This window comes from Mauremys mutica, chromosome 2, assembly GCF_020497125.1.
Source record: "Mauremys mutica isolate MM-2020 ecotype Southern chromosome 2, ASM2049712v1, whole genome shotgun sequence".
In the NCBI taxonomy this organism is placed as follows: domain Eukaryota; kingdom Metazoa; phylum Chordata; order Testudines; family Geoemydidae; genus Mauremys; species Mauremys mutica.
In genome coordinates, this window is record NC_059073.1 from 259,292,574 (window position 1) to 259,306,669 (window position 14,096).

The following is a 14,096-nucleotide window of genomic DNA, read 5'->3' on the forward strand; positions in this document are numbered from 1 at the left end:
TTCTCTTTCAGTGACTCAGCACTTTCTTATGAAAAACTGTTCCACTGGAAAATTTCTGATCCGTTCTAGTCCTGAGCACCAACTTCCACTGATTTCAGCTTTGAGTTGTAGGTGCCTAGCATCCCTGTAGGTAAAAAAAAGGCCTGTAAACCATATCAGAGTTTATTATTTATATTAAATTTGAGTGTGAGTAATTCTGAAAGATGCTGTAGTCCTCTGTGTTCTTGCACAAGAGTACAGTATATTTCACCTCTCCGTGGGGATATGCACGTTATATTTAAATCGAATTCTGTAATTGAAAATCTGAATGATATGAAACATTTGCATATGTTAGCAGTCTTTCTCAATTAAAAAAAAACTCTTAAAAACCTTAATTAAAATATAGCTAAAAAATAGCACTACTTAATATCACTGTATATCAGTGGTTCTCAAACTTTTGTACTGGTGACCCCTTTCACATAGCAAGCCACTGAGGGCAAGCCCCCCTTATAAATTAAAAACGCTTTTTAATACATTTAATACCATTATAAATGCTGGCTGCAAAGCAGGGTTTGGGGTGGAGGCTGACTGCTTGCGACCCCCCATGTAATAATCTTGTGACCCCCTGAGGGGTCCCGACCCCCAGCTTGAGAACCCCTGCTGTATATTCTCATGTAAGATATTTGAAAGAGCAATTGTATAGCAGGCATAATAGACATATGAATACATGTGAAGTTCATAGCTTTCAAATATATAACAAATGTACACATTTTTAAATAGTATGTGTACATTCATATAAATGTACACACATTGTATGTACATATGCAGATATACGTGCATATGTGTAGTGTGTCTATAAAGAAAAATCTTAAAAGATTTTTTCAACAATCTCATGTTTAAATTTTCAGAGCAGCTAACAGATTTCTTTTGCCTCCTTAAAGGTTAGACCTTTTACCCTTTATAACCTGCACATTCATTCATACTGAAGTCATCATGCAATAAACTATGGTAGATCTTTAAGAAGATCCTCAATTACCAAGACATCTGCAATAAGATGTCTTTATAAATATCTCCCCAAAACAAAAATACATTTAAATTCTTTAACACCGAAAATGGTTAAGCAAGATGGCATAAAATTTATTGATATTTTCGTTTACTAAGGCACATGACATAGAAATACTGCGGTACAAAAATGCAAACTTCTGCATATGAGATTTAAAATATAATCTCATTCTGAAAAATAGAAATAAAACTCTTTTGCTCAGAAGATTCAGCTTTTAGCCATTTTCTTCTTTTGTACCAGTTCAACAAGCAACTTGTATCTTGCCACACACTCTTCCTGCAAAAAACAAAAGACAGTTTTTATCTTTTTAAAAGCATGAACTATGATTTAATATCTTCATATTACTTCTACTGTACACATTCTCTCTTGTAAAAACAGTTAAGTTGTTTTAAAAGTAGTTTTACTATTTTAAAAAACTGTAGAAGTATATTCACCCATGTATTGAGCTTTCCGAAGGCAAGAGCAATCCACACACAATGAAAAGTGGATTACAAAAAGAATGTTCAGTTTGGGGTTCATTACAGATAACTGATGATGTTCAAGACCAGAGAAAAATAGGAGAAAATGTACCTTATATTGACAGTCTCTTTCTTGAGTGTGTTTAGCAGAATAATTATTAAAATAGGGAAGTGGCACAGTTTCGTAATATTGTCAACAGTGTGTCTGAAAAATGATTTTCTCACTCTTAGGGCTTGTCTACCTTGGAAATTGACCAAAAGAGCTATCCAAGTGTAGACTCTGGGCCAGCTATTTCATAAATTTCCAAGCCCTTACCATCAATCTCATAGAGCAAACCCATCCTAGAATGTGAACTCCAGACAATTTTGAGATCTAAAAAGACTGTTTCTGGAACCCCACCCACATTTCCTCCTCCCTAACATTGATCTTTTGGTGCAAGTAAGATGATGATATCCTGCTGTTTCAGGCATCAACACTGGATTGCACTGCAAATTGAACTGTCATGAATACTGGGTTCTTATTGAATCTAACCAGTGACAAAGTAGAGGTCACTGATCATGGACACATTGCCTTTGTTAGCTCTGCCCAGGGCTTTTCTTCCACATAATCTAGTAGGTTTATAATTTCAGCTTCTCCATATGCTTTTGCTTCACTGTCTGGAAATTTAAGAACAGATCAAAGCGCAGTATCCTGTCTTCCAACAGTGGCCAATGCCAGGTGCCCCACAGGGAATGAACAGAACAGGTAATCATCAAGCAATCCATTCCCTGTCACCCATTCCCAGATTCTGGCAATCACAAGCTAGGGACACCATCCCTGCCCATCCTGGCTAATAGCCATTGATGGACCTATCCTCCATGAATTTATCTAGTTCTCTCTTGAATCCGGTTATAGTCTTGGCCTTCACTACATCCTCTGGCAAAGAGTTCCACAGGTTGACTGTGCGTTGTGTGAAGAAATACTTCCATTTGTTTGTTTTCAACCTGCTGCCTATTAATTTCATTTGGTGACCCCAATTCTTGTGTTATGAGGAATAATTAAATAACACTTCCTTATTTACTTTCTCCACACGAGTCATGATTTTATACACCTCTATCATATCCCCCCTTAGTCATCTCTTTTTCAAGCTAAAAAGTCTTATTAATCTCTCCTCATATGGCAGCCATTCCATACCCCTAATCATTTTTGTTGCTCTTTTCTGAACCTTTTCCAATTTCAATATATCTTTTTTGAGATGGGGCGACCACATCTGCACGCAGTATTCAAGATGCAGGCGTACCATGGATTTATATAGAGGCAATATGATATTTTCTGTCTTATTATCTATCCCTTTCTTAATGATTCCCAACATTCTGTTAGCTTTTTTGAGAGCCGCTGCACACTGAGCTGATGTTTTCAGAGAACTATCCACAATGACTCCAAGATCTCTTTCTTGAGTGGTAACAACTAATTTAGACCCCATCATTTTATATGTATAGTTGGGATTATGTTTTCCAATGTGCATTACTTTGCGTTTATCAACATTGAATTTCATCTGCCATTGTGTTGCCCAGTCACCCAGTTTTGTGAGATCCTTTTGTAGCTCTTTGCAGTCTGCCTGGGACTTAACTATCTTGAGTAGTTTTGTATCATTTGCAAATTTTACCACCTCACTGTTTACCCCTTTTTCCAGATCATTTATGAATATGTTGAATAGGACTGAGCCCAGTACAGACCCCTGTGGGACACTATTTACCTCTCTCCATCACTTATATAAAGAAAAATTATGACCTCTAAAAATATTCTAGTATACTGGAATATTAAATAGTTTACTGAGCATTATGGCACATGCATGAAAATTGCTTCTTTTAATGGTTCATTCAGCCAGGGGCGGCTCTAGCAATTTCGCCGCCCCAAGTACGGCGGCACGCCGCGGGGGGCGCTCTGCCGGTCGCCAGTCCCACGGCTCCAGTGGACCTCCTGCAGACGTGCCTGCGGAGGGTCCGCTGGTCTCGCGGCTCCAGTGGACCTCCCGCAGGCATGCCTGCGGATGCTCCACCGAAGCCGCGGGACCAGCGGACCCTCCGCAGGCACGCCTGCGGGAGGTCCACCGGAGCCGCCTGCCGCCCTCCTGGCGACCGGCAGAGCACCCCCCGCAGCATGCCGCCCCAAGCACGCGCTTGGCGTGCTGGGGCCTGGAGCCGTCCCTGCATTCAGCAAATCTTAACTACAGAAGGTGCTACTGATAACCTGCCCTGCTCACATTTTCAAACATTCTGTCACCAAATGCGACCGTAGAATTGTTGAAAACTACAATCTACATTCCTCCAGCCTTTCAAGTTTTTAATTGTGGGTAAAGACAGGTACTTTAAAAGAAATGGCAGGCAGTTCCACTTAATTTTTCCAACACAAAGCAAAACATTAAATTAAACAAAAATAAAGTATCAATATATATGGTGACAACAGCCTTTGAGTTGGGCCCTTTGAGTTATCTGATGGTGACAGGCTGGATTAAAGACCTCAGGCTGGTAGCTAATCGGTAGGAAAAGCCCTGCCCAGATGTCATATTGGTTTATTATTAGTCTAATCCCATACAAAACAATGACCCTACCTTACTTTTTCCTGGGACGCATTTTGCTATCTTATCCCAGCGGTCTGATGTTCCCTTTGGATACTGCTGTAAGGCTAGTTCAAGAAGTTTCTGTTGATTTTGAGTCCACAATTCTTCGGAATTGTGGCTTTTCTCTTTTTTTCTGGTCTCCTCATCGCTATATTCATCCTGTTCTGTGTAGTCAAAGTCTCTCTGACGCTTTCCCCTGCATTTATCTTCTGCCACCTCTTTCATCGTTGCTAGAGTTATTTCAGATGCTTTGGCTGTTTTTCGCTTGCGGTGTCTGGTTTCGCTTGTCATGGTCTCTCTGTGATCTGCTGGAATAACCATCTGTTCTGGGTCACGATTATAGTTCTCCTCCTCCTCCTCCTTCTCCTCATCTATTTCTCGCTGCGTAATTATATGGTCTGGCAAATCCATGTTGGTTTTGGCATTTCTGGAATTCTGGGCCAAGTTTTTAAGCTCAGAGAGTCTAACAATTCCTGTTGGAAATAGCATTATATGTAAAACCCACTGAAGTCAAATGAAAAGGGAACTGGGTGGTGACAAGTGATCTATAGCTGAGAGAGACAGAGCACGGAGAGCCCTTGTGGTTGAGAAACCGGGTTAAAGAGTCCCACAAATACTAACAGAACTGCAGAGGGTTGTGGCATAACCCCCTCTCAGTGGGCTGGTAGCCAGTCAAAGTGAGTGTAGGAATAAACAAAATATTACAGGAGTTCTGAGGTTCTCCTCTGCTCGAGCCTTTCAAAATGCGAAGAGCAAAAATTTCCGGATTTCAGAAGATTTTAAAACTTTTTTTTTTTTAAAAAAGATCATTCTACCTGGAGTAATTTGCCAATGACAAATTCATCACATTCAAACCACAGGGCCCAAATATATTTTGGGCTAGATCCACAAAGAGGACTTAGACTCAGTGTTACAATGCCTAATGTTAGGTGTCCTGCCACTCAGTAGAAGCCTCAGCCCCAAATTAGGTGCCCAGGCTTACTATACAATGCATGGGGAAAGTTAGGTGCCTGACTACAGGATTCATAACAGCCAGAGTAGGGAGCCACCTAAGTTAGCCAGCAGGAAATGCTAAGCAGAGGGGTGGGGCCAAAGCCCCATCCCTCAAAAGGAGTCAGGCGCCTAATTCCAGGCCAGTGAGAGGCACCTATCTCCACTTGGGGTTCATGGCTGTGAATGCTCTCCTAGAGTTAGGTAAGCACTTTCTCACCAAAAATGGTGGTGTTGCCACACCCCACCCTTGTGCTCTCCAGCCCAGCACTCAGAGCACTCACCCAGGATGTGGAAGTCCCAGGTTCAAATACCCCCTGCCTGATTTGGAGCAGTGACTGGAACCCAGGTCTTCCCCCGCGATGAATTCTCTAACCACTGGGCTATGGGTATTCTGCAGTGGGCCTCTCACAATCTCTCCTGTTAAAACTCTTACACACTTTTAATAAAATACTCAAATAGCCATTGGAGCAGGGACTGGAACCTTCGCCTCCAGGGAGTATGTGCTAACCACTAGGCTACAGAGTCATTCTCACTCTCTCCCTGGCCTGGAGTTTAGGCACTGAGTAGCTCAGTGGCAGCAGGACTTAGATGGCTTTGTGCATGCCACTGGAAGAAATGTAGGCACCTTGGAGTTTACTGGGGGAAATTTAGGTGCTCAGGGAATGTAGGAGTGTACAGGGTTAGGTGACAGCTGAAAAAGGGTTTTGAGGATAAAAATTTTGGACTTTTGTGCCTAAAATGGCTATTAAGTCCTTAAATCCCTTTGTGGGTCTAGTCTTTTGTGTTTCCCATCAGATATGCAACACAAAAGGCCAGCATAGACATTAAGAGATCAAAGATGGTTACCACTTCTGTATATGGTGCATGAGGCCCCCATCGAATGGAATATTTCTGTGAATTCTGATACATTTTATCTGCTTTCTCCAGCTATGAACTATATACTTCAGAATGGCCAGTTATACTAATATACTAGATTGAGAAGAAGGGACTGGGCGACTATTTTGACCAAACTTAGAGCTAAGGAATAAATGCAAGAGAAATATAATCAAAGAGCACGAACACCTGAAATAAAAAAAATCACTAAACTTTGCATGTGTCTTTCCTCTCCCCACCTTCAATTTGCTTATCCCCCCTTTCTCTCCTTCCATATCCAAATCAGTCCATAATAGCTTTCTCTTCTCATTTTTCTGTTTTTTCTATTATTCTTTCCTTTATAGTTCATAATCCTCTCTCCTCTCATTCCTTGTCTTTCATATTTACCCCATTCTCTGTTGTCCAACACTCCCACCTCATTTTCTCCTAGTGTAAATGGTCTTGTTTCCCTTGGTTCATTTCTGTTCTTTGTTCATCCTGTATCCACTGGATGCCTCAGCCTTCCCACATCTGTCAGTCTCAATCTACCCTCTTCTTCCTCAAATCTTCTTTGGGAGAGGTAACAAATACACAGGATTGGAGAATTTTAGAAAATTGTAAACTTTCATAATTCCTGGAAAGATTAATCTACTGTAACATTTATTGGCCGATTGCAGTTTGGATCTAGTTGTCTCATTGCAGTCACAAAAGAAACTGAGCATGTATGTTCCATCCTAGCTGCAAAGGGTGCCATCAGATCCTTGTGTGACGAATTTAGTGGCCCTCTCACGGATCTTGTGAGGGGTTTAGGAAACCCTGTCCCTCACCCGTCCTATTTAAATATGGAAGTTTTGGTAGTATTGGCATGCGAGTGTGGATTAAAATATGCTTTCTGAGAGCATGTATGGGATTAAAACTTGACTGCTTTCCCCCAACATTCAAGCACACACAGAGAAAAGGTGACAAAATAAACAGAGTTCATTTTAAATTTGAGCAAATAATGAAAAGTTTTTCTGGTATTTACTGAGCTCTAGTAGACAGATATTATTTAAATTATGGCAAGACCTGCAAATCCAGAACATTTAAAAATGGATTACTCACTCAAACTATTAAACAATAACCCACAGAAATAAGCAAGGGTTAAAATAAAATAAATTGGAATTTGGCAAGGGTTGAAATAGCTTCCCATCCTCAGAAAAAGAAATAAAAAGCTTAACAATAAATAAAATAGGAACAACTTGACATGGGGTTAAATACATTCTTAAAAGTCCTGTACTGTATTCCCCAAGCCTATATGCCTTTGTCTGTCAGTCATCCTAACTGCAAGCTCTTCAGGGCAGGGATTTATCTGGGGTTTTTTGCATATCTGAATTGACTAGCACACTGTGGACACCATTATAATAAATAAATAGAATAATAATACCCTAGAGAGAGCCTTTACACAGCCACCACTAAAGGGGAGGACTTCCTCAGAATGCCCATCAACCTTGGTGTCTGCTGAGAGCAGGCGCATGGAGCTTCTACAACCAAGGCTATAAACATCACCCTGAAAGCTGCAAAATGGCCTAGACATTGGAAACCCATCATATAAATAATTTGTTATTAACCGCATTGATTAGAACTTAGGGTCACATACCTGGAGTATGTGTAACAGATTCCTTCAGTTGCTTGGTCTTCATGGTAACCTGTTTTTTTTAAAAAAATCCAAATGAAAAACTGCACTGTTAACACTAGATTATTCATTCAGGCTTTTAAAGATGTCTTGAACAGCTTACCTCCAAATACTAAAATTTTAACATGTACAAAATACTACCATGGTATCACACTAATGCTCTTCTGCGAGGTCTTATTCAGAAGGCCATGCCAGTTTTAAATTGCTAACTGCTAAAAGGCCATGCCAGTTTTAAATTGCTAATAGCTGATTTTTCAGGCTTAGTCTGAAGGGGAAAGGCAGGGAAAAAACCAGGGGTAACGTCATGGCAGGGGCCTATTATAGACTGCCAACTCAGGAAGAGGAGGTAGGTGAGACTTTTCTAGAACAAACAACAAAAATATCCAAAACACAAGAACTGGCAGTAATGGGGGACTTTAGCTACCCAGACATCTGTTGGAAAAGTAATATGGCAAAACACAAAATGTTCAGTAAGTTCTTGGAATGTACTGGGGACACCTTTTTGTTCCAAAAGGTGGAGGAAGTACCTAGGGAGCAGCCATTTTAGACTTGATTCTTCCTATTCAATTTATTCATAAATGATCTGGAGAAAGGGGTAAACAGTGAGGTGGCAAAGTTTGCAGATGATACTAAACTGCTCAAGATAGTTAAGAACAAAGCAGATTGTGAAGAACTTCAAAAAGATCTCACAAAACTAAGTGATTGGGCAACAAAATGGCAAATGAAATTTAATGTGGATAAATGTAAAGTAATGCACATTGGAAAAAATAACTCCAACAATACATACAATATGATGGGGGCTAATTTAGCTACAACGAGTCAGGAAAAAGATCCTGGAGTCATCGTGGATAGTTCTCTGAAGATGTCCACGCAGTGTGCAGAGGTGGTCAAAAAAGCAAATAGGATGTTAGGAATAATTAAAAAGGGGATAGAGAATAAGACTGTGAATATATGATTGCCCTTATATAAATCCATGGTACGCCTACATCTTGAATACTGTGTACAGATGTAGTCTCCTCACCTCAAAAAAGATATTCTAGCACTAGAAAAGGTTCAGAAAAGGGCAACTAAAATGATTAGGGGTTTGGAGAGGGTCCCATATGAGGATAGATTAAAGAGGCTAGGTCTCTTCAGCTTGGAAAAGAGGAGACTAAGGGGGGATATGATAGAGGTATATAAAATCATGAGTGATGTTGAGAAAGTGGATAAGGAAAAGTTATTTACTTATTCCCATAATACAAGAACTAGGGGTCACCAAATGAAATTAATAGGCAGCAGGTTTAAAACAAATAAAAGGAAGTTCTTCTTCACGCAGTGCACAGTCAACTTGTGGAACTCCTTACCTGAGGAGGTTGTGAAGGCTAGGACTATAACAGTGCTTAAAAGAGAACTGAATAAATTCATGATGGTGAAGTCCATAAATGGCTATTAGCCAGGATGGGTAAAGAATGGTGTGCCTAGCCTCTGTTCATCAGAGGATGGAGATGGATGGCAGGAGAGAGATCACTTGATCATTGCCTGTTAGGTTCACTCCCTCTGGGGCACCTGGCATTGGCCACTGTCAGTAGACAGATACTGGGCTAGACGATTTGACCCGGTACGGCCGTTCTTATGTTCTTATGACTAATGAAGAAATTGGTTGAAAATCTGAAAGTGGAAGGCAAGTAGGGTGAAAGTGATCATGATATGATAGGCTTCATAATTCCACAGAAAGGAAGGAATGAGAGCAACAGAATAAGGACCATGGACTTCAAAAAACACAGACTTTAATGAACTCAGAGAACTGCTGATAAGGTCCCATGGGAAGAAAATCTATGGGATACAGGAGTTCAGAAGAACTGGATGTTTCTCAAAGAGACAATATTTAAGGCAAGAGAGCAACTTATCCGGATGGAAGGAAATATAGGAAAAAATAAGAAGAGGACAATATGACTTCTTAAGCTCTTTAATGACCTGAAAATCAAAAAAGAATCCTACAAAAAACTGGAAACATGGACAAACTGCAATGGACAAATACAAAAAAATAGTACAAGCATGTAGGGACAAAATCAGAAAGGCTAAAGCACAAAATTAGTTACATCTTGCAAGGGACAGAAAAGGCAGTAAGAAGGCTCTATAAATACATTCGGAGCAAGAAAACGCTGAAGGAAAATGCATGTCCACTACTTCGTAAGGAAGGAGTCCTAACAACAGATGACATCAAGAAGGCTGAGATGTTTAAATGCTTATTTTGCTTCAGTCTCCACTAAAATGGTTAATTGTGACCAGGTGCTTTAACACAATTAACATTAACAAGGGGAAAGGAACTCAAGACAGAACAGGGAACAAACAGATTAAAGAATATTAAGATAAATTAGATGTATTCAAATCAGCAGGGTCTGATAAAGTTCATCTTAGGCCTGGTCTACACTGGGGGGGGGGGTCGAACTAAGGTACGCAACTTCAGCTACGCGAATAGCGTAGCTGAAGTCCAACTACCTTAGTTCGAACTACTTACCCGTCCTCACGGCGCGGGATCGAAGTCCACGGCTCCCCCGTCGACTCCGCCACCGCCGTTCGCGGTGGTGGAGTTCCGGAGTCGATGGGAGTGCGTTCGGAGTTCGATATATCGCGTCTAGATGAGACGCGATATATCGAACTCCGAGAAGTCGATTGCTACCCACCGACCCGGCGGGTAGTATGGACGTACCCTTAGAGTTCTTAAGGAATTAAATGAAGCAATCTCAGAACCATTAGCAATCATCTTCAAGAACTCATGGAGGATGGGTGAGGTTCTAGAGGACTCAAGAAGAGCCAACATAGTACCCGGCTTTAATTGGGCCCAGTCAGCCTAACTTTGATAGCTGGATACTGGAACAAATTATTAACCATTCAATTTGTGGACAGATTAAAAAATAGGGTGGTTAATAATAGCCAATATGGATTTGTCAAGACCAAATCATGCTGAACCAACCTAGTTTCCTTCTTTGATGGGTTATTGGCCTAGTGGATGGGGGAAGCAGAAGACATTATTTATCTTGATTTTAGTAAAGCTTTTGACATGCTCCCACATGACTTCTCATAAGCAAACTAGGGAAATATGGTCTAGATGAAATTATCATCAGGTGAGTGTACAATTGGTTGACAAACTGTACTAGTGTACTCACACTAGTGATCTATGTTTCACTGTCAACTAGGGTCTGTCCTTGGTCTGGTATTATTCAAAATTATCATTAAAGGCTTGAATAACAGAGTTGAGAGTATGCTTATAAAATCTGCAGATGACTAGCTGGGAGGGGAACAGGACCTCGATAAATTGGAGAGAGGTTCAAAATCAACAAAATGAAATTCAGTAAAGGCAAGCACCAAAGTGTTACACTTAGGAATCAAATGCACATCTACAAACTGTGAAATAATTGCAGAAAATGATCTGGTGGCTATATTGGATCACAAGTTGAACATGAGTCAACAATTAGATGCAGTTGCAGCAAAAAAGTCTAATATTCTGGGATGTATCAACAGGAGTGCCATATGAAAGACACTCCTGGTAACTATCTCACTCCAGCTGACACAGGCGATGCCTCAATTGGAGTACTAGGTCTAGTTTTGGGCATCCCATTTCAAGGAAGATGTTGACAAATATTTAAGATTCCAGAGGAGAGAGACAAAAATGATGGAAGGTTCAGAAAACCTGACCTATGAGGAAAGGTTAACACAACTGGGCATATTTAGTTTTGAGAAAAGACAACTGATGGGGGACCTGATAACAGTCTTCAAATACATTAAGGGTTGTTATAAAGAGGATGGTGATCAATTGTTCTCCATTTCCACTGAAGGTCAGACAAGAAGTAATGGGCTTAATCTTGTGGAGTCGAGAAGCCATGAGCTATATGATCATTCAGGTGCACTTCCCAACACAGTAGCGAGGCATCTGTAATGAGTGTCTTTGTGGATGGGGGGGGGAAAACAAAGGGAACCCTTTTTGTTTCCCACCAAATGAGGGACCTGCGGACACTCAGAGAAAGTGAAACTCATTTATCCGGGGTGTATCTGCTTGAGCAGAGACCATCCACAACCATGTTTGGAGGCCCTAGAGGTGGAGCATTGTAAAACATGTCAAGTAGGTGTAGGTGGTCATAAGGTGTAGAAGGATGAGGCAGAACAGGACCAGCATCTGCAGGCCGAGACAGAGTTGGACAATGAGGTCGCTCATTGCAAGGAATCTGTTCTCTGGTAAGTAAGCTTTGTCCAGAACTGAGTTCTGATTTGCTCTGATAAACTCTAACTTGTGGGTGGGTGGTTAAACTGGACTTTTCTAGATTTACCTGAAGTCCCAATGAGTGAAAAAAGTCAAGTAATGAGAAGACCACCATCTGTACCTCCTGATCCAATCGTTCTGTGAGCAGTCAACTGTCAAGTTAAGGAAATACCAGGTTGCCTTGACAATGCTGATATGCTGCTATCATGGGGAGCGTCTTCGTAAAAACTCTCAGTGCCTCCAAGAGGCCGAAGGGAGAATTCTGTATTGAAAGTACCCTCAGCCCATCGTAAAGCACAGTAATCACCTGTATTCTGAAGGAATGTCTATATGATAGAAGGCATCCTACAAAATTGAGGGCCACAGACCAGTTGCCTTCATTTAGGGAAAAGATTACTGAGGCCAAGTGGGTCATCCTGAATCTTACATGGTGTATGAAGACTTTCAGCTGTCTGAGATCTAGAATGGGTCTCCAGCCCAACCTTCTTTTTGGAGATAAGGAAATATCTTGAGTAAAAGCTTTGTCCCTGTGTCTTGAGGAGAGCCAGTCTCTGTCACCCCTAATTGAATTAGAGGAGTCCACCTCCTGTTTGAGAGGCCTCTAGAGAGGGGTCCCTGAAGAGGGATGGGGAGGAGTTTTTAAGAGGAAGTAGAAAAAATGGTTACTAAACTTCCATAACTGTTGTTCTTCGAGATGTGTTACTCATGTCCATTCCATGTTATTTAAGTGTGTGCGCTCGCCACATGCACTGGTGCCGGAAGTTTTCCCCTCAGTGGTATCCATAGGGGACTAGCTCTGGCAGCCTCTGGAGTGGTGCACATATACATTGGTATTAGGGGCACCACCAACTCTCCCCTCCCCCAGTTCCTTTGTGCCAGAACTCCGACAGAGGGGAAGGAGGGTGGGTCATGGAATGGACATGAGTAACATCTTGAAGAACAACAGTTATGGAAGGCTAATAACCATTTTTTCTTCTTCGACTTCTTGCTCATGTCCTTTCCATGTTAGATGACTCCCAAGCAGTATCTCCAGAGGCAGGTAGGAGTTCGTGGATATGTTGATTGCAACACAGTTCTGCCAAAGCCAGCGTCATCTCTGGCCTGCTGAGGTTGTGAAGGTGTGCACTGAAAACCATGTTGTGACCCTGCAGATATCCTGGATAGGTACTTGTGCTAGGTAGGCTGCTGACGATGCCTGAGCTCTAGTTGAATGAGCGTACAACCCGCGCCAACTTGTATCAAGTATGGATGCAGGTAGTAAACCAATCCTAAAGCTTTGAGAAGACACCAGGAGGCCTTTCATCCTGTCAGCCACCACAGCTAAGAGTTGAGTCAATCTACGGAAGAGCTTGGTATGCTCTAAGTAGAGCATAAAACACATATTAAGAAAATCAGCACTTTTAAAAATAGGTTTTCTAGTGGCAAACAAACAAACAAACCCAATAAATATACTTTTATTTATGGATCATTCCATGTTTAGATGTTCTTCCTAATAATAAACTAATGAATTTAGTATAAACCTAGTTTTTATATTTTGAAAAATAAGCAACTCCTTTTACAATAAAGCAGATAAGTATTAAATTAGTATGCGCCCAGGAGCTCAGCCCAAATAGCTCAAAGCTCGTTAATTATTTCATCATCTTTTTTTTTTTTTGACATATGGGGAAGCTTACAGAACTGCAGAACTCTTACCTCATACTGTCAGGCAACATGCTAATTAGTAAAGTCTGCTTAAATCTATCCACCTGTCCGTTGTTTTGCTGCCTACCAGGGCCTTTTTCCATGCTGGCAGCAAATCCCCTATCTGTCTGCTATCGCAACCTGAATGCAAGAGATTAGTGACCGCAGAGTCAAGCAAGAATCAGTTTACATCCTCTCAGGCAAGAGAATGATATTACTTCACAAGTATGAAATCTGAGATCTCTTTGCCTTTAATTTAGAAAACCTGCAGTTAATAATCACATTAAAGTGTGTTTTGCATGCCAGACAGTTTTTATTTCCTCTGTTATTTTTACAATTTAAATGCCCTTTGTGGTTACTAAAATAATTTGCTGAAAGGCATAAATTAACATTTTAAACTTTTTATGTGTACCAAGGTAGATCTTGTGTGGCCATGAACTTTATATTTTTATAATGTCATATACCGATACCTTTTCTGTGCCTTTAAATTTAACAATGCTAGTTGTATTATTTGTAATAAATCTTCATTTGGCAAACAATGTTAATTTGATAAGAATATCAG

At 40.8% G+C, this 14,096-nt stretch overlaps 1 protein-coding gene across 1 annotated transcript in view; it reads right to left on the reverse strand.

Annotated features, from left to right (window-relative positions):
- Positions 1–540: 540 nt before the first annotated feature.
- Positions 541–14,096, reverse strand: part of DNAJC1 (DnaJ heat shock protein family (Hsp40) member C1) — a 196,008-nt gene continuing 182,452 nt past the window's right edge. Inside the window, exons 10-12 of the mRNA XM_045007600.1 lie at positions 7,582–7,630; positions 4,092–4,573; positions 541–1,318 (exon numbers count right to left, since the gene is read on the reverse strand). Of these exons, the coding sequence (XP_044863535.1) occupies positions 1,250–1,318; positions 4,092–4,573; positions 7,582–7,630 (600 nt within the window). The 3' untranslated portion in view covers positions 541–1,249. The remainder of the gene's footprint in view (positions 1,319–4,091; positions 4,574–7,581; positions 7,631–14,096) is intronic.